Source organism: Neoarius graeffei, chromosome 2 (genome assembly GCF_027579695.1).
Source record: "Neoarius graeffei isolate fNeoGra1 chromosome 2, fNeoGra1.pri, whole genome shotgun sequence".
NCBI classification, from domain to species: Eukaryota; Metazoa; Chordata; class Actinopteri; order Siluriformes; family Ariidae; genus Neoarius; species Neoarius graeffei.
Window position 1 is genome coordinate 17,049,205 of NC_083570.1, and position 18,235 is coordinate 17,067,439.

Below are 18,235 nucleotides of genomic sequence, written 5' to 3' on the forward strand. Positions count from 1 at the left end.
GCCCTCGCCGGCCACAGGGCTCGAACCCGGACCTTCTTGCTGTGAGGCGACAGCGCTAACCACTACACCACCGTGCCGCCCCACTGAGAAAGATGCGGAACAAAAATAAAAGGTTTCTGAAGAGTAATAGACTGATATTTTGCACGATTACATGAATAATTTGTTTGCCAGTCTAAAAAAAAATTGACTTTTGTTTTTTTGTATTTTGATTTGCCGTTTTTGTTTGATATTTCAAAAGTATTGTATGAACATTTTGGCACAAAATTGATTCCATAGGATTTGTGATAATCTGGTCGCTATACGCTTCCATATGAAAGCGAAAGCAAACTTCGGGCACCGAATGTGTCTTTGTTCCTTAAAATAGAGCAACACTGATTAGTTTGCATGCAGCAGTTCAGCTCTAGGATATACTAATTGTAGCTTTATGAAAGATGTGGGTTTATCTAGAACGGCATTGTTGTTGTTGTTTGTGTGTGATGGAGGAAGGATGGTCATCCAGATGCTTGAGGTCACGTCCGGTCCAGATGTTACCAGTTGTCCAAGAAGTCGAAGCCAGTCTTCAGGATGGCGCTGCTCGTATTGTACTGCAATACAGATCAATAAAGAAAAAGAAAACGTTTAAGTCGTGGCGTTCTCAAATACATTTTTACTTCTATAGAATGACGGAGAGTATGTTTCAGGATGCGCTGTTACAATGCACTAGGCCATTATTAAAAAATGTTCGGTTTCCGGTCCACCGGCCGGGTGAGTGCCGTTTGTGCGGTTGAAATTTTTTTTTTTTTAACGCCGGTTTTGACATTTTTTCGGGTTCGTAAATCTAAACTGGAACCTGACATTTGCGCATTCCCAGGGCTTTCCACTAAGGCTCGTACTAGCCAGCCATGACAAATAAGTAGCCAGCCGGGGGGGAGTAAACACAAAATAAACTCCTGTGCACGCAGTTCCCAGGATTAAATGTATTTTCCACAGACCATTTATTTATTCACTTTACTCAAATACAAAGTAAAATGGCAGTAAATCTTCTTTCTTTTCTCGCGTATTGCATCATGAGGCGTTCCTGGCTTGTAAATCTCTTATTTTCGGTGCATGACACATTCACGCAGCTGAGCATGCTATGAATTAACAACGACAACGGTCTGCAGTGGGGCGACACAATCAAACACTCAGCCAACATTTCTCCATTTGTGTATGAAAATCCACTCCAACCACTCAGTTTGGGTTCATTTACAACCAACGGCGTCTTTTGATGCCAGCACGTAATTGAACGAGAGAAGACTGGTTTACCGGAGACAAAATAAGCGTCATCTCTGCTTCTGTTCCCTCCGACACACTACTGCCTCCGCCGAGTGCGCGCGCACACACCGCATGTCGGGGCCGCGGATGAGTTACTCTCCCCTGATCAACGAAGCCTGCGGGGAATTTGTGGTTATTATCGGTACAAACAGCGCGAATCACAACTTAAATGAGTGCGGTTCAGTTTGACATTATTGTCAGTCCGTTAGATAAACATTTAATTTTATTAAAATCGAAAATGAATACTTTGAGCCTGTGGGCTACAAAAATAATATAGTCATTAAAGTAGCCGGCTGGACTTAATTGTGTAGTCGGCTGTCTGGCTTGTGGAAAGCCCTGTCGAATCAGCTCTGCGCATGCGCCGTGCGGCACAAAAAAATGGCAGCCACCATGAAGGAAGGAGATCCGGAGTTTTCAAACATTTGCTTAAGTGTGAAATCGCAAAATGGTATTCTAGCGAACACCAAAATAGTAAAGATTCAGAAAAACAGATCATTCAGTGATCATTTTAATAGTGTAATTTCATCCGAACTCGGCCTAACGCTCGATTTAGAACTACAAAAAGTCCGTGTGTCGGACATTTTGGCCGAATCCCATTTCACCCCTTGGACCAACCCCTTGGCCCTTCCCCTCCATTTTGCACGTTCACGTGAAGGGGTAGGGGTATCCCAATCCCAGTTAACGCGGAGGGGTAGGGGAAGGGGTAGGGCTTCTGTACCCCTCCAAACGGAGATTTTCCTGGAGCAGACTCCGAACGAAGGGGTTTGAGTGATTTCCCACAATGCCATGCGGATTTCAGCGAGATTTCATGCGGATTTCAGAAAGATGGCGGTTCCCGCGGCGAAAGATTGTCATAAATGTATTTTCTCCATTATTTACGTGTTTTAAGTTGTTATCCAGAGGAAACACGCCGCTTGATTCGCTTTCGAGCTGAGAATGAGCAGCGATTTCTGAAATCCAAGCTGCTGCTAAAAAGCTTTGGGAGTGAGTATTGTTTTCGGTTGCTTGACTGCGTACGTTTTGTTCTGTTATTCTCGCTTTTATTGTTTACATGAGTGTTCTGACACCTCATTCTGTCGGATGTGGTGCACGAAGCGCCAAAGATATCCCATTCAGTGGTGTTAGTTAACAAATCACACCCTGCCAGCAGAGATTTCTGTTCTGGCTCTGACTGTAGCGGCTGGTCGCAGCCAATGACGCATTTGGTCGCGTTTTGCTAACGTAAACGCTGACGGAGGTACGCGATGACGTATGCGATCGTTGAAGGGCTATCCCAATACGTAAGGGTTGAATTTCAAGCCCTATCCCTTGTAGCTCAATTTCAAGGGGAAGGGCCAAGGGGAAGGCGGAGGGGAAGGGGGAGGGGTAGAAATTAGAATTGGGATTGGGCCTTTAAGTACCTTTTGTAAAAGTTTTGCAAATGTTGCAGTTAGCGTTTAAAATGCTAACTTAAAGTTTTTGTACAAGTTTCAGTTGATTAAACTGTCATTTTATTAAATGTGTCTGCTTTTGTAATAAAAAAGTACTGAAAGAAAAAGCAAACACAGCATTGCGATTTCTCATCCATCCATATATAATAAAAAAAAAAAAAATCCCTCCCTCCCGACTGAAAATTTTTTTGCTCACCCGGTGGACAGGAAACGAATTTTTTTTTAAGGATGCCCCTAGCTTGTAAAATGTGTTACTTGTGAAAAGGTGGGACTTCCAGCTGTCACGTTATCGTCCTTCTCTTTGTCTTTCGTCGGCTCCGACGGCGTTTTGGTGCCCAAGCCGGGACTGAACACATCATCCTCGAGTGCGCTGCTGACGGCCGGGAGCGTGCTCTGAGCTCTCTCCCAGCCTCCTTGCGGTGCAGCGGGTGCCGTAACACTCAGAGGTGTCTGAGTCAAGCTGATCGGGGCAGGAGGAGGAGGAGCCGGCGGTTTCGACACTCTCGGTTTGACAGGACGCGGTGCCGCAGGTTCCTGCGCTTCCTTGGATCCAGAGTCGGACCTCAGGTACGAAGGCAGCGGCTTCTCACCTTTCTCCAGAGACTTTATCTGGCTGGGCGTGAATGACTGGAAATCCGCCTTCTCGCCCTCCAGGCGTGACCTCTCGGCGCTTAGCTTCCAGAAAGATGACTCCTCGTCACGCCGCACCGATCCCGAGCCCTCGATCCCAGGCAGCTTGCTGCTTTGAGATGTTCTGGGTTTGGATTCGGACACCTGAGACGAGATGGGCTCCTGAGGGCCGGTGATCACACTGAATTCCAGCTGACTCTATGTTGAGGAAGAGAGAGAGAGAGACAGAGAAAAAAAATCATCATGTTGGTTAGTTAGTATGTGGGCCAGATGATTATTTTTAGTCACTGCGGCCTACATACTTTGGTCTCCCAAGAAAAGGGCGCAGAATGTTCATCCTGCCAAGTTAGATCCTAGAAAAGAAAGAAAAGTTATTCCTCAAGAATATAATTTTAAGCACATTATTATCATTGGCGGCAGCATGGTGGTGTAGTGGTTAGCGCTGTCGCCTCACAGCAAGAAGGTCCGGGTTCCAGCCCCGTGGCCGGCGAGGGCTTTTCTGTGCGGAGTTTGCATGGTGTCCGCGTGGGTTTCCTCCGGGTGCTCCGGTTTCCCCCACAGTCCAAAGACATGCAGGTTAGGTTAACTGGTGACTCTAAATTGACCGTATGTGAGTGGTTGTCTATGTGTCCGCCTTTCGCCCGTAGTCAGCTGGGATAGGCTCCAGCTCGCCTGCGACCCTGTAGAACAGGATAAAGCGGCTAGAGATAATGAGATGAATGAGATTATCATCGTCGGCGGTGTAGTGGTTAGCGCTGTCGCCTCACAGCAAGAAGGTCCAGGTTCGAGCCCTGTGGCTAGCGAGGGCCTTTCTGTGCGGAGTTTCCATGTTCTCCCTGTGTCCGCTAGAAGGGAATAGAACACGTTTTTATTCCATGGAAAAAGCGTCCTGTGTGTATAATAATAATTCCCGATATTTCACTCCGGTGACGTCACTCCCAGTGTTTTCCTGCTGACTTGGCAAACCGGTTCAAAATTTAAAAATTCTTTTGATTAATTTGCATGTATATTTTTTTGGGGGGGGGATGTGTCCATATAATATAAAGAATTTTACACGGTGGCATGAAGATATGAAGTTTATCTTTTCATATTGAAAGATCTACAGTCCTGTGCAAAAGTCTTTGACCCCTATTTATTTTTTCCCCCCCCCCATACAAACTTTGTTAAGGGCAGCACGGTGGTGTAGTGGTTAGCGCTGTCGCCTCACAGCAAGTAGGTCCGGGTTCGAGCCCCGTGGCCGGCGAGGGCCTTTCTGTGCGGAGTTTGCATGTTCTCCCCGTGTCCGCGTGGGTTTCCTCCGGGTGCTCCGGTTTCCCCCGCAGTCCAAAGACATGCAGGTTAGGTTAACTGGTGACTCTAAATTGACCGTAGGTGTGAATGTGAGTGTGAATGGTTGTCTGTGTCTATGTGTCAGCCCTGTGATGACCTGGCGACTTGTCCAGGGTGTACCCCGCCTTTCACCCGTAGTCAGCTGGGATAGGCTCCAGTTCGCCTGTGACCCTGTAGAACAGGATAAAGCGGCTAGAGATAATGAGATGAGATGAGGTTTAAATAACAATGCCGCCATTTTGAAAATGATTAACAGTACAGCAAAGCAAAAAAAAAAAAAAATCAATACTTTGAAACAGTGATGTGTTGTGCTGTGCTTAGCGTATGGTTCAATCCCAAATACCTCCAACCACACTACGTAGGTGCCCTATATAGTACACAGGAAGAATAAATACTCCGCCCTACATAGTGCACTCGTTATCCAGCACTAAGGCATTTGAGATACAGCCAAGCTGTCAAAACCCGCAAAAGCAAACTTGACACACGAGTAAACAAACAAATAAACAAACCGAACATAAAGTAAGAGTAACACCGACCTCCTCTCCGAAATGGACGATTTTCTGGCCGGTCTGGATCAGCATTTTGGGATAACACACGGCTTCTTCACGGTCCATCCGGTGCATAGCGTAGCGCGCGCGGATCCTGGGCTCCATCATGCCGTCGTCGATAGCCGTGTCCTGCTCGGCCGGAGACATGTCCTCCCACGCCGAGCCGTACTTCTCCTTAATCTTCTCTCGTTCCTGCATTATCTTCCTCGCCATGGAGTTGATGGAGCTGAAATACTCGTACTTTTTCGACTCGGTGAGCCGCGAATCAACCGCAGCGCCGTCCATCGCCGTGGCGGCCATTTTCTCCTCAGCTGGAGGATGAGGGGCGGGGCAACCCAAAACAACACTCAGTGACGTCAATACCAAGCTCAGGAGGCGGGGCTACGGCTGAAATCCACGCATGGCAACCACGCCCAGATTCCTCTTCCCACTTCCTGTTTTCAGGTCTTCCGGGACGGGATATGACTCAGCGGAAATTAATCAACAGTAAAGCCCCGTCTACACGAGCATACATTTGTCCATGGACATCGTCATACAAATGTATAATCGTGTGGACGGTTTTCCCAACAAACTTGAACAACGTCATACTTGTATGACGTTGTTCAAATTTTTAGAATCGTGTTTCTACTTTCCAACAAATGTTCACAACATCTTACAACATTTTGGGTCATCCACCAATCAGATTGTTAATTCGGGTCATGTGACATACAAAAATGTATGATCGTGTGGACGGGGCTTAAGGGTGTTTTCACACCTGGTCCCCTTTAAAGGAACCAGACTCAGTCCTCTTTAAGGGTGTATTCAGACCAGGATAGTTCGATAGTTCACTTGCTTTGGTCCGAACCAAATTTTTTTTTTCATTTTGGTGCAGTTCGCTTTCACACTGTACATTTTAGTAAGCGGACCAAAATCTGTCAACTTATGGCCCTTTTCCACTACCCTTTTTCAGCTCACTTCAGCTCACTTCAGCCCGACACGGCTCGCGTTTCGACTACTTCAGAACAGCACGACTCAGCTCGCTTCAGCCCTGCTTAGCACCCAAAACTCGCACGGTTTTGGAGTGGGGCTGAAGCGAGCCAAACCGAGCTGAGTGAGGCTGGGGGCGTGAGCAGACACTCCCCTGTGCACTGATTGGTGAGGAGGAGTGTCCTCACATGCCCACACACGCCCCGCGAGCACGCTGGGATCTGTAAACACCGTAAACCCGGAAGAAGAAGAATTACGAATTACGAGAATTTCTGAAGCCTTATGCGCCTCGCCTCATCTATACGCTCTTGCCAGTATCTGTTGGCGTTGTCGGTGACAACAAGCCACAGCACCAAGACCAGCAACACTAACGACTCCATGTCCTCCATGTTTATTGTTTACTATCCGGGTCGTGAGACTACCGCTTAAAAGATCACTGATGTCACTGTTTGCGCCGCTTAATGACATCACGTGACGTCCACCCACTTTCGCTAACTCCACCCAATGTGTCCACCCACTTCCAGCCAGCACAGTTCAGCGCGGTTGTAGTCGAAATGCAACTCCAACAGCCCCGCTCAGCTCGACTCAGCCCAACTCAGCCGCGTTGGTAATGGAAAAGCGGCAAAAGCCACGCGCCCTGAGGTCGTTCAGCTATTGGTCAGAGACGACATGCGCACAAAGCGTTAAGTTCAAAAGTAGTCACGGAGGATAGCGCTGATGAGCGCACATCATGTTGTGACAGTTCTGGCTCTTCACGCAAGTCGCTAGTACTGCCCTTTTTGAAAGAATGTCCCTGATTTTAATGTAGGTCTGACGGAGTTTCTTCACTTTTAGCCGACATTGTTCTGGGGAGCGCGTGAACCCCTTCTCCTTCATTTTCTCACTGAATACAGCAAACACGTCGGCATTTTTGTGTGTTCTCTCCAAAAGCTCAGATATGTGGACATCTGCCCAGATATCCACAAGGGTACGCGTTTCTTCCTCGGCCCACGTTTGCCCCCTACTCATTTTTTGTACTCTGTAGTCCAGCCTACCACTGGTCTGAATGACTGAACGACTGTTGTAAGGTTCCCTTGACAACCGAAACAGTGTTTGCACTTTGCAGTGGAGTGTCAAGACTCTGTTTCCCATAATGCTCGACAAACGACGGAAGCTCCCGAGGTACAAAAAAGCAAAACTGTCAGATTAGGTCCGGTCTGCTTTCACACCTCCAAAAGGTCCGCACCAGGGTTCCTTTGGTCCGGACCGAGTCCGACCTTGCAGCTCGGTCTCGGTCCGCTTGTTTGGTCCGGACCAGAGTTCGGTGGTTTGTATTCAGACCAACCCAAAAGGTCCAGACCAACCCAAAAGGTCCGGACCAAGGGAAATTTGGTTCGTTTGGTCGTTTGGTCCGGACCAAACAACGTAGGTGTGAATACGCCCTAACGCTACGTTCACACTGCAAGGCTTAATGCTCAATTCCGATTTTTTTGTGAAATCCGATTTTTTTGTGAGGTCGTTCACATTAACAAATATATGCGACTTGTATGTGATCCTCAGTATGAACGAAAAGTGACCTAAAAGTGTTCCGCATGCGCACTGCAGGATACGACGACGTCACACGCAGTGAGCATGGCCAGTGTTTACGGAAGTAAAACCGCCCGGTTGCGGTATGACCCATCCAATCTAGCTTGAATAGCTGTATCCCCCCAAATGGAAATCAGCTCCCTAACCTCTGCGTCCTTCCATTGAGAAGATTCAGAACCTTCACAGCCCGAAGCGTCCCTCGCATTGATGTCATGCGCAGGGGCACAGATATGTTTTTTGAACTAGGGGGGACAAAGCTGCCAGCAAACCAACCCCGATATGCCTGTCAAACTTGTTGTTAGTAACCATAGCAACCAAGCTCGAGCTCGCAACCTGTGCAGTCTGCGCAGCTCAACCAACCGAATATCAGTCTTTGTTTTGTTTTATGTGAGTTGTTGCAACTATATGTAGGCTATACACTGCTGTGCACCTCAATAAACCGAATGGTAATTAGTCTTTTGATTTTTCCGTGAGGTTTGCCTTATGCAAAGAAAGACAGCATAGACGTTTTTTCCTCCCTATAAGTAGGGGGGACCGAACGAGGTGAATTTAAATATGACTCGTCCCACCCTCTATCTGCGCCCGTGATTATGCGCCATGTTGTTGTAACTTTTTTGAGAGACCCACCGCCTACTTCAGCGCAGAATAGTGACGTTTGTGGCTTGTTGATGACGTGTAAGTCAGATGAATGCGACCTGGCGGTTCAGACTGAAGTCGCATATGAAAAGAGCGGATAGGAATCGGAATTAGCACCACATATCCAAACGGCCTGGGTCGGATTTGAAAAAATCGGATCTGTGTCGTTCATATTGTCAATAAAAGATCGGATACAGGTCACATATGGGCGAAAAGATCGGATTTGAGTCACTTCAGCCTGCAGTGTGAACGTAGCCTTAGTGGACCAAAAAGTGGACCAACAGAAAAAGAACTCAGTTCTTTTTGTGTTCACACTGTGAATTTATTACAAAGAGGACTGGGTTCTCTTTCTGGTCCAGTTAAGCTTTGATGGGGCCTCAGTCCTCTTTCTGTTCACACCAGGTCCTCTAGAGCCCTCAGACCCCCAGTGCACGGAATTCTGGGTAATTTTCTCTTGAATCAAAATGTCTGCTGCCATGCTTGCCCTGCTGTATTCTTTGATCAAAATAGTGCGGATTAAGGAAAATAAATGTATTATATTATTTATTTATTTATTTATTTATAATCGTCTCGTCTCGTCTTCTTCCGCTTTATCCGGGACCGGGTCGCGGAGGCAGCAGTCTATGCAGGGAAGCCCAAACTTCCCTTTCCCCAGACACCTCGGCCAGCTTTTCGGGAAGAACACCGAGGCGTTCCCAGGCCAGCCGAGAGACATAGTCCCTCCAGCGTGTCCTGGGTCTTCCCCGGGGCCTCCTCCCGGGGGGACATGCCTGGAACACCTCCCCAGGGAGGCGTCCAGGAGGCATCCGAAAAAGATGCCCGAGCCACCTCAGCTGATTCCTCTCGATGTGGAGCAGCAGCGGCTCTACTCCGAGCTCCTCCCGAGTGACTGTGCTTCTCACCCTATCTCTAAGGGAGCGCCCAGCCACCCTGCGAAGGAAACTCATTTCGGCCGCTTGTATCCGCGATCTTGTCCTTTCGGTCATTACCCAAAGCTCATGACCATAGGTGAGAGTCGGAACGTAGATCGACCGGTAAATTGAGAGCTTCACCTTTTGGCTCAGCTCCTTCTTCACCACAACGGACCGGTAAAGCGACCGCATCACTGCGGAGGCTGCACCGATCCGCCTGTCGATCTCACGCTCCATCCTTCCCTCACTCGTGAACAAGATCCCGAGATACTTAAACTCCTCCACTTGAGGCAGAACTTCTCCACCAACCTGGAGAGGGCAAGCCACCCTTTTCCGGTCGAGAACCATGGCCTCGGACTTGGAGGTGCTGATTCTCATCCCAGCCGCTTCACACTCGACTGCAAACCGCCCCAGTGCATGCTGAAGGTCCTGGTTTGAAGGAGCCAACAGGACAACATCATCCGCAAAAAGCAGAGATGAAATCCTGTGGTTCCCAAACAGGATTCCTTCTGGCCCCTGGCTGCGCCTAGAAATTCTGTCCATAAAAATTATGAACAGAACCGGTGACAAAGGGCAGCCCTGCCGGAGTCCAACATGCACTGGGAACAGGTCTGACTTACTGCCGGCAATGCGAACCAGACTCCTGCTCCGTTCGTACAGGGACCGGACAGCCCTTAGCAAAGAGCCCCGAACCCCATACTCCCGAAGCACCCCCCACAGAATACTACGGGGGACACGGTCGAATGCCTTCTCCAGATCCACAAAGCACATGTGGACTGGTTGGGCAAACTCCCATGAACCCTCGAGCACCCTATGAAGGGTATAGAGCTGGTCCAGTGTTCCGCGACCAGGACGAAAACCGCATTGTTCCTCCTGGATCCGAGGTTCGACTATTGGTCGAATTCTCCTCTCCAGTACCCTGGAGTAAACCTTCCCTGGGAGGCTGAGAAGTGTGATTCCCCTATAATTGGGGCACACTCTCCGGTCCCCTTTCTTAAAAAGAGGGACCACCACCCCAGTCTGCCACTCCAGAGGCACTGTCCCTGACCGCCACGCGATGTTGCAGAGGCGTGTCAACCAAGACAGCCCCACAACATCCAGAGACTTGAGATACTCAGGGCGGATCTCATCCACCCCCGGTGCCTTGCCACCGAGGAGCTTGCAAACCACCTCAGTGACTTCGGCTTGGGTAATGGACGAGTCCACCTCTGAGTCATCAGCCTCAGTCTCCTCAGTGGAAGACATGACGGTGGGATTGAGGAGATCCTCAAAGTATTCCTTCCACCGCCCGACAATGTCCCCAGTCGAGGTCAACAGCTCCCCACCCGCACTGTAAACAGTGTTGGCAGAGTACTGCTTCCCCCTCCTGAGGCGCCGGACGGTTTGCCAGAATTTCTTCGAGGCCGACCGATAGTCCTTCTCCATGGCCTCCCCGAACTCCTCCCAGTTCCGAGTTTTTGCCTCCGCAACTGCCCGAGCTGCAGCACGCCTGGCCTGCCGATACCCGTCAGCTGCCTCGGGAGTCCTGGAGGTTAACATGGCCCGATAGGACTCCTTCTTCAGCTTGACGGCATCCCTACTTCTGGTGTCCACCACCGGGTTCGGGGATTGCCGCCACGACAGGCACCGGAGACCTTGCGGCCACAGCTCCGAACAGCTGCGTCCACAATGGAGGTAGAGAACATGGTCCACTCAGACTCAATGTCCCCCGCCTCCCTCGGAAGCTGGGAAAAGCTCTCCCGGAGGTGGGAGTTAAAGACCTCCCCGACAGAGTGCTCGGCCAGACGTTCCCAGCAGACCCTCACCATACGTTTGGGCCTGCCAGGTCTGTCCAGCTTCCTCCTCCGCCAGCGGATCCAACTCACCACCAGGTGGTGATCAGTTGACAGCTCAGCCCCTCTCTTCACCCGAGTGTCCAAGACATAGGGCCGGAGATCAGATGAAACGACTACAAAGTCTATCATTGACCTCCGACCTAAGGTGTCCTGGTGCCACGTGCACTTATGGACACCCCTATGCTCGAACATGGTGTTCGTTATGGACAAACCGTGACTAGCACAGAAGTCCAATAACAAAACACCACTCGGGTTCAGATCGGGGAGGCCGTTCCTCCCAACCACGCCCCTCCAGGTGTCACTGTCATCTCCCACGTGAGCATTGAAGTCCCCCAGTAACACAATGGAGTCCCCAGTCTGAGCACTCCTCAGTACCTCTCCCAGGGACTCCAAGAAGGCCGGATACTCTATACTGCTATTTGGGCCATAGGCACAAACAACAGCAAGAGCCCTCTCCCCAATCCGAAGGCGCAGCGAGGCGACCCTCTCGTTCACTGGGGTAAACTCCAACACATGGCGGCTGAGCTGGGGAGCTATAAGCAAGCCCACACCAGCCCGCCGCCGCTCACCACGGGCGACTCCAGAGAAGTGGAGAGTCCAGCCCCTCTCGAGGAGCTGGGTTCCAGAGCCCAAGCTGTGCGTGGAGGTGAGCCCGACTATCTCTAGCCGGTACCTCTCAACCTCCCGCACAAGCTCAGGCTCTTTCCCCCCCAGCGAAGTGACATTCCATGTCCCAACAGCCAGCCGCTGTGTCCGGGGATCAGGTCGTCGAGGCCCCTGCCTTCGACTGCCACCCAATCCACATTGCACCAGTCCCCTACTGCTACCTCTGTGGGTGGTGAACCCACAGGAGGTCGGGCCCACGTCACCTCTTCGGGCTGAGCCCGGCCGGGCCCCATGGGCAAAGGCCCGGCCACCAAGCGCTCGCATATGAGCCCCAACCCCGGGCCTGGCTCCAGGGTGGGGCCCCGGCTGCGTCATCCCGGGCGACGTCACGGTCCTCGGATTTTTCTCCATAGGGGTTTTGGTGAACTGCTCTTAGTCTGGCCTGTCACCTAGGACCTGTCTGCCTTGGGAAACCCTGACAGGGGCATAATGCCCCCGACAACATAGCTCCTAGGATCATTCAAGCACACAAACCCCTCCACCACAATAAGGTGGCAGTTCAAGGAGGGGTTTATTTATAATATAGTTATATTATTGTGGCTGACTCGTCAGTCAGTAAGTTCAGAGAACTGTAAAGCGGCTGTGGTAAGTTCCAAAAGGAAGTTGAGTTTCCCTGCTACAGTCACGTGACCAACTACGGCAAACAAAGAAGGTTAAACTACAGTGAAAAAGGCGAAGTGAACCCGGTGCGCTTTTTGTTCACAATGCGCAGATTAGGCGAACCGTACTGAGACCACCTCCTGAGGTGGTCTCAGTTTGGTTCGCTTTAAAGGGGTCTGGGTACGGTTGGAGTGTTCACATATGCGCAAAAAATGCTGAGTCATCGATCTGAGTTCGGTTAGATGGCTGAAAGGGACCAAGTGTGAAAACACCCTAAAACAATGTTATATCAAGCAGAGTCACTGTTATCACTGATTATTTACATCATACCGACAGGCGTTAAGTGGAATATCAGATATATTCCATTCAGCTAGCAGGATATTGAAGACAAGTAGCTGAATGGAATATAGAAGAAGAAGAACTCAGAATGAAAATTCTTTGTATATTCGAAGTGCATTCGAGCCCATTCTTGTGGCCGGCCCAAATGTTTTATCGAACGGCATTCAAAGTGCATTCTAAATATTCTTACGGCACTCCAACAGCATTTGAAACATTCTGATCACGTTCAAGGGAAAAATCAAAATGGCAAGCCACTTCAAATCCTGCCAGAATGTCCCGAATGAGCCGGAATGCCGTCGGAATGAAAATTCTTCGTATATTCCAGGATATTCGAAGTGCATTCTAAAAATTCTGACTGCATTCCAAACATTCGAGCCCATTCTTGTGGTCGGCCCGAATGTTTTACTCATGCTCAAAACATTCGAAGTGCATTTGAAGAGGAGAAATATCGAACGGCATTCTGACTGCACTCTAAATATTCTTACGGCATTCGAAACATTCTGATTGCATTCGAGGGAAAAATAAAAATGGCGAGCCACTTCAGATCCTGCCAGAATGTCCTGAATGTGCCTCGAATGAGACGGAATGCCGTCGGAATGAAAATTTTTCGTATATTCGAAGTGGGCGGCACGGTGGTGTAGTGGTTAGCGCTGTCGCCTCACAGCAAGAAGGTCCTGGGTTCGAGCCCCGGGGCCGGCAAGGGCCTTTCTGTGTGGAGTTTGCATGTTCTCCCCGTGTCCGCGTGGGTTTCCTCCGGGTGCTCCGGTTTCCCCCACAGTCCAAAGACATGCAGGTTAGGTTAACTGGTGACTCTAAATTGAGCGTAGGTGTGAATGTGAGTGTGAATGGTTGTCTGTGTCTATGTGTCAGCCCTGTGATGACCTGGCGACTTGTCCAGGGTGTACCCCGCCTTTCGCCCGTAGTCAGCTGGGATAGGCTCCAGCTTGCCTGCGACCCTGTAGAAGGATAAAGCGGCTAGAGATAATGAGATGAGATGAGATGAGATATTCGAAGTGCATTCTAAAAATCCTGAGGGCATTCGAGCCCATTCTTGTGGCCGGCCCGAATGTTTTATCGAACGGCATTCAAAGTGCATTCTAAATATTCTTACAGCATTCCAACAGCATTCGAAACATTCTGATTGCATTCAAGGGAAAAATCAAAATGGCAAGCCACTTCAAATCCTGCCAGAATGTCTCGAATGAGCCGGAATGCCGTCGGAATGAAAATTCTTCGTATGTTCCGGGATATTCGAAGTGCATTCTAAAAATTCTGACTGCATTCGGGCAATTCCATGTAAATGTCAACCTCACCATGCAAAAATAAAGCAACATGTAATACATCAAAACCACTCCCAGAGATCTCACCTAGGCCTGTATTTTACAGATGTGAATAAGTTGAACCAATTTGTAACCAACCTAATATGTCACTGTCAGTCTTTCTTTCTTATAATGTAAAACCCAAGCTAAAATCAACTTTGATCATGTACAATTCTATATTATTGCCACAAGCCACAGAAATGTATGCTAAAATCCACAAAACAGCAAAACAATAGCCATCCTAAATATTATTTAAGAACTTTGATAGTTTTAGCTGATGTTTAGAGAGTTTTTCAAAGGGTTATGGTGGTTAAATTGCTGATTTTCTAAACATATGCCATGTCTATTTCAGACGTGTCACATCCATAACGGAATTTCGTCACATCCATAACGCTGACTTTTCCTTCCGAAACTCTGCATGAAATACAAAATATTTTAAACAAAGATTTTTTAATATTCACCTTGGACCCCTCTATCAAATGGATATCTCCATTTCGACATTAGGTTTACAATTTCACAGAGTTTGATAAAAATGTACAGTCACCCAAGAAAAGTGATACTTTTTCTGTCACGTCCATAACGCATCTTTTATTGGCATTTTCTGGCATGCCCTAGATGTACTATGGGAATTGTTCTTGTTCTATCACTTCTCCAGTATGGTACAGCCTTAAAATATGCAACACCTGTTTAAATACTGGGAGACAATAAAACATGCACTGGGTCATTTGTTGCCATTTTGAGTTCAAGTGTCGCGTCCATAACGCTGGAATTGCTCATTCCAAACATTCGGGCCCATTCTTGTGGCCGGCCCGAATGTTTTGCTCATGCTCAAAACATTTGAGGTGCATTCGAAGAGGAGAAATATCGAACGGCATTCAAAGTGCATTCTAAATATTCTTACGGCATTCCAACAGCATTCGAAACATTCTGATCGTGTTCGAGGGAAAAATCGAAATGGCAAGCCACTTCAGATCCTGCCAGAATGTCCCGAATGAGCCGGAATGCCGTTGGAATGAAAATTCTTCATATATTCTGGGATATTCAAAGTGCATTCTAAAAATTCTGACTGCATTCCAAACATTCGAGCCCATTCTTGTGGCCGGCCCAAATGTTTCGCTCATGCTCAAAACGTTTGAGGTGCATTCGAAGAGGAGAAATATCGAACGGCATTCTGACTGCATTCTAAATATTCTTACGGCATTCCAACAGCATTCGAAACATTCTGATCACGTTCGAGGGAAAAATCGAAATGGCAAGCCACTTCAGATCCTGCCAGAATGTCCCGAATGAGCCGGAATGCCATCGGAATGAAAATTCTTTGTATATTCCGAGATTTTCAAACATGCAACATGTTTAATCACAAATTCCCTGAGCTGAGAAAGCATTAAAAACCCCTGTCATCTTTTATAAACAGAAAAACATTCATAAAGCATTGCTTACGGTTGTCATGTGATGTGTTTTATGTGTAAAAAAAATTTGTCAGAACATGCAAACTCCACACAGAAAGGCCCTCACCGGCCACGGGGCTCGAACCCGGACCTTCTTGCTGTGAGGCGACAGCGCTAACCACTACACCACCGTGCTGCCCAGGCCAGCCAATATTATTATTATTATACATACATGTTCCTTTCAGGTGTTCACCGTGTCTTTCTCTTTCAAAATCCTCTCAAAATCTTCTATATTTAATGAAGCAAACCTGGCAGCCATGTTCGTTTACAAATTGTCACACTCGCTCACTAGCACCGAAGTTTTACGTCTCCGACATGCCACGTCATGTTGTCTTGATAACCATGCCATATCGTAAACCATATTCAACGCTCATTGTCCATTGGATAGAGTGACGTAATACATGTAGGATAAGCGATATGCTGACAATATTGCATGCGATCAAACCAAATGCATGAAACCCACTAGAATGGAACAGAACACGTTTTTATTCCATCGAGAAAATGTCCTGTACTGTATGTATAATAATTTCCCTCAAGGGTTTTATTCCTCTTCCTTATTCCTAACAGCAGTGAGTCAATGATGACAACCTTTAACGTATTAATAATAAATGGCATGGCATACATTTTATCCATTTATCATTATGTTGAATGCTGTGAAACATCTCCAAAACCAGTTAGAACCTAGTTGTATAGCTGCTGACTGTACAGTATGTGTGCTCATTGCTCACTTGTGTGTGTTCACTGCTTCAGATGGGTCTAATAAATCTTCTTCTTCTCACTTATGTTATTCCAGCTATACACGGTCATTTCTTTGCCAGCCTCTTGTTTTCTCTTTCTCTCTTCTCCACCAAGGCTGGTGCCTCATCTCGAACCATCCATCCATTATCTGTAGCCACTTATCCTGTTCTACAGGGTCTATGGGCGAGAGGCGGGGTACACCCTGGACAAGTCGCCAGGTTATCGCAGGGCTGACACAGAGACAAACAACCATTCACACTCACATTCACACCTACGGTCAATTTAGAGTCACCAATTAACCTAACCTGCATGTCTTTGGACTGTGCGGGAAACCAGAGCACCCGGAGAAAACCCACACAGACACGGTGAGAACATGCAAACTCCGCACAGAAAGGCCACTCGCCGGTCGAACCCAGGACCTTCTTGCTGTGAGGTGACAATGCTAACCACTACACCACTGTGCCGCCCCCATCTCGAACCAGTTCTTTACATTTCGACAGCCAAAGAACTGGCTCTCAGATAGGAAAACTGGTTTGAGAACGGCAGCAACACTTTGCTGGTCGAGAACCAAGAACTGCATGCATGGGATTAGAACTGCTTTCATGGGCTGGGGATGGGATTAACATGACCAACAAGACCAGCAAATACTCCAGTAGTCTGCTATTGGTTTTGTTGTGCTTGGTGGAAGCGTTGCTAGGAAAGTGGAGACGTATACTGTATAGATGATGACATAATGATGTGGCTCAATGGTGGCTTTCTAGCCCGTGGAAAAGAAAACCGGTTTTTAGAAAGTTCTCAAGTTGAACCAACTCCAAACAGGCACTAGCATCATCCAATAATAATAATACAAAATCATGTGGATGTGCGACTCACTAAAGGTGTTAGAGAATGAGAGGAATATGAAGCTCAATAGCTGGATTAAACACTCTGTGTCATGCTGTTATCAGAAAATAATCAACAACAGTGTGGTGTGATGAAGTGGAATCACTGTAACCACCATGGAGTTGATTAGTTTCTTAGACTCTGACAGACCTTGACAAACCTTGACAGACTCTGACAGACATTGACAGATGCTGACAGACCTTGACAGACTCTGACAGATTCTGACAGACCTTGACAGACTCTGACAGACCTTGACAGACGTTGACAGACTCTGACAGACCTCGACACTACCTTAACAGACTCTGATAGACCTTGACAGACCTTGACAGACTCTGACAGAACTTGACAGACCTTGACAGACAATTACAGACCTTGACAGATGCTGACAGACCTTGACAGACTCTGCCAGACCTTGACAGACGTTGACAGACTCTGCCAGACCTTGACACTACCTTAACAGACTCTGATAGACCTTGACAGACTCTGACAGACCTTGACAGACTCTGACAGACCCTGACAGACCTTGACAGACTCTGACAGACCTTGACAGACTCTGACAGACTCTGACAGACCTTGACACTACCTTAACAGACTCTGACAGACCTAGACAGACCTTGACAGACTCTGACAGACCTTAACAGACTCTGACAGACCTTGACAGACTCTGACAGACCTTGACAGACTCTGACAGACCTTGACACTACCTTAACAGACTCTGACAGACCTTGACAGACTCTGACATACCTTGACAGACAATTACAGACCTTGACAGACAATTACAGACCTTGACAGATGATGACAGACCTTGACAGATGATGACAGACCTTAACAGACTCTGACAGACCTTGACAGACTCTGACAGATGTTGACAGACCTTGACACTACCTTAACAGACTCTGATAGACCTTGACAGACCTTGACAGACTCTGACAGACCTTGACAGACATTGACAGACTCTGACAGACCTTGACACTACCTTAACAGATTGACAGACCTTGACAGACTCTGACAGACCTAGACAGACCTTGATAGACTCTGACAGACCTTGACAGACTCTGACAGATCTTGACAGACTCTGACTGACCTTGACACTACCTTA

General features: G+C 48.0%; 1 protein-coding gene across 1 annotated transcript; it reads right to left on the minus strand.

The window, feature by feature from the left end:
* Window positions 1–213: 213 nt before the first annotated feature.
* c2h1orf198 (chromosome 2 C1orf198 homolog) lies at window positions 214–5,559 on the minus strand. Its single transcript, XM_060913924.1, has 4 exons — window positions 5,219–5,559; window positions 3,656–3,706; window positions 2,979–3,551; window positions 214–584 (listed from the first exon to the last, which is right to left on the minus strand). Exons 1-4 carry the CDS (start codon window positions 5,528–5,530, stop codon window positions 528–530), a joined length of 993 nt encoding a protein of 330 aa, XP_060769907.1. The 5' UTR covers window positions 5,531–5,559; the 3' UTR covers window positions 214–527.
* Between the last annotated feature and the right edge of the window lie 12,676 nt (window positions 5,560–18,235).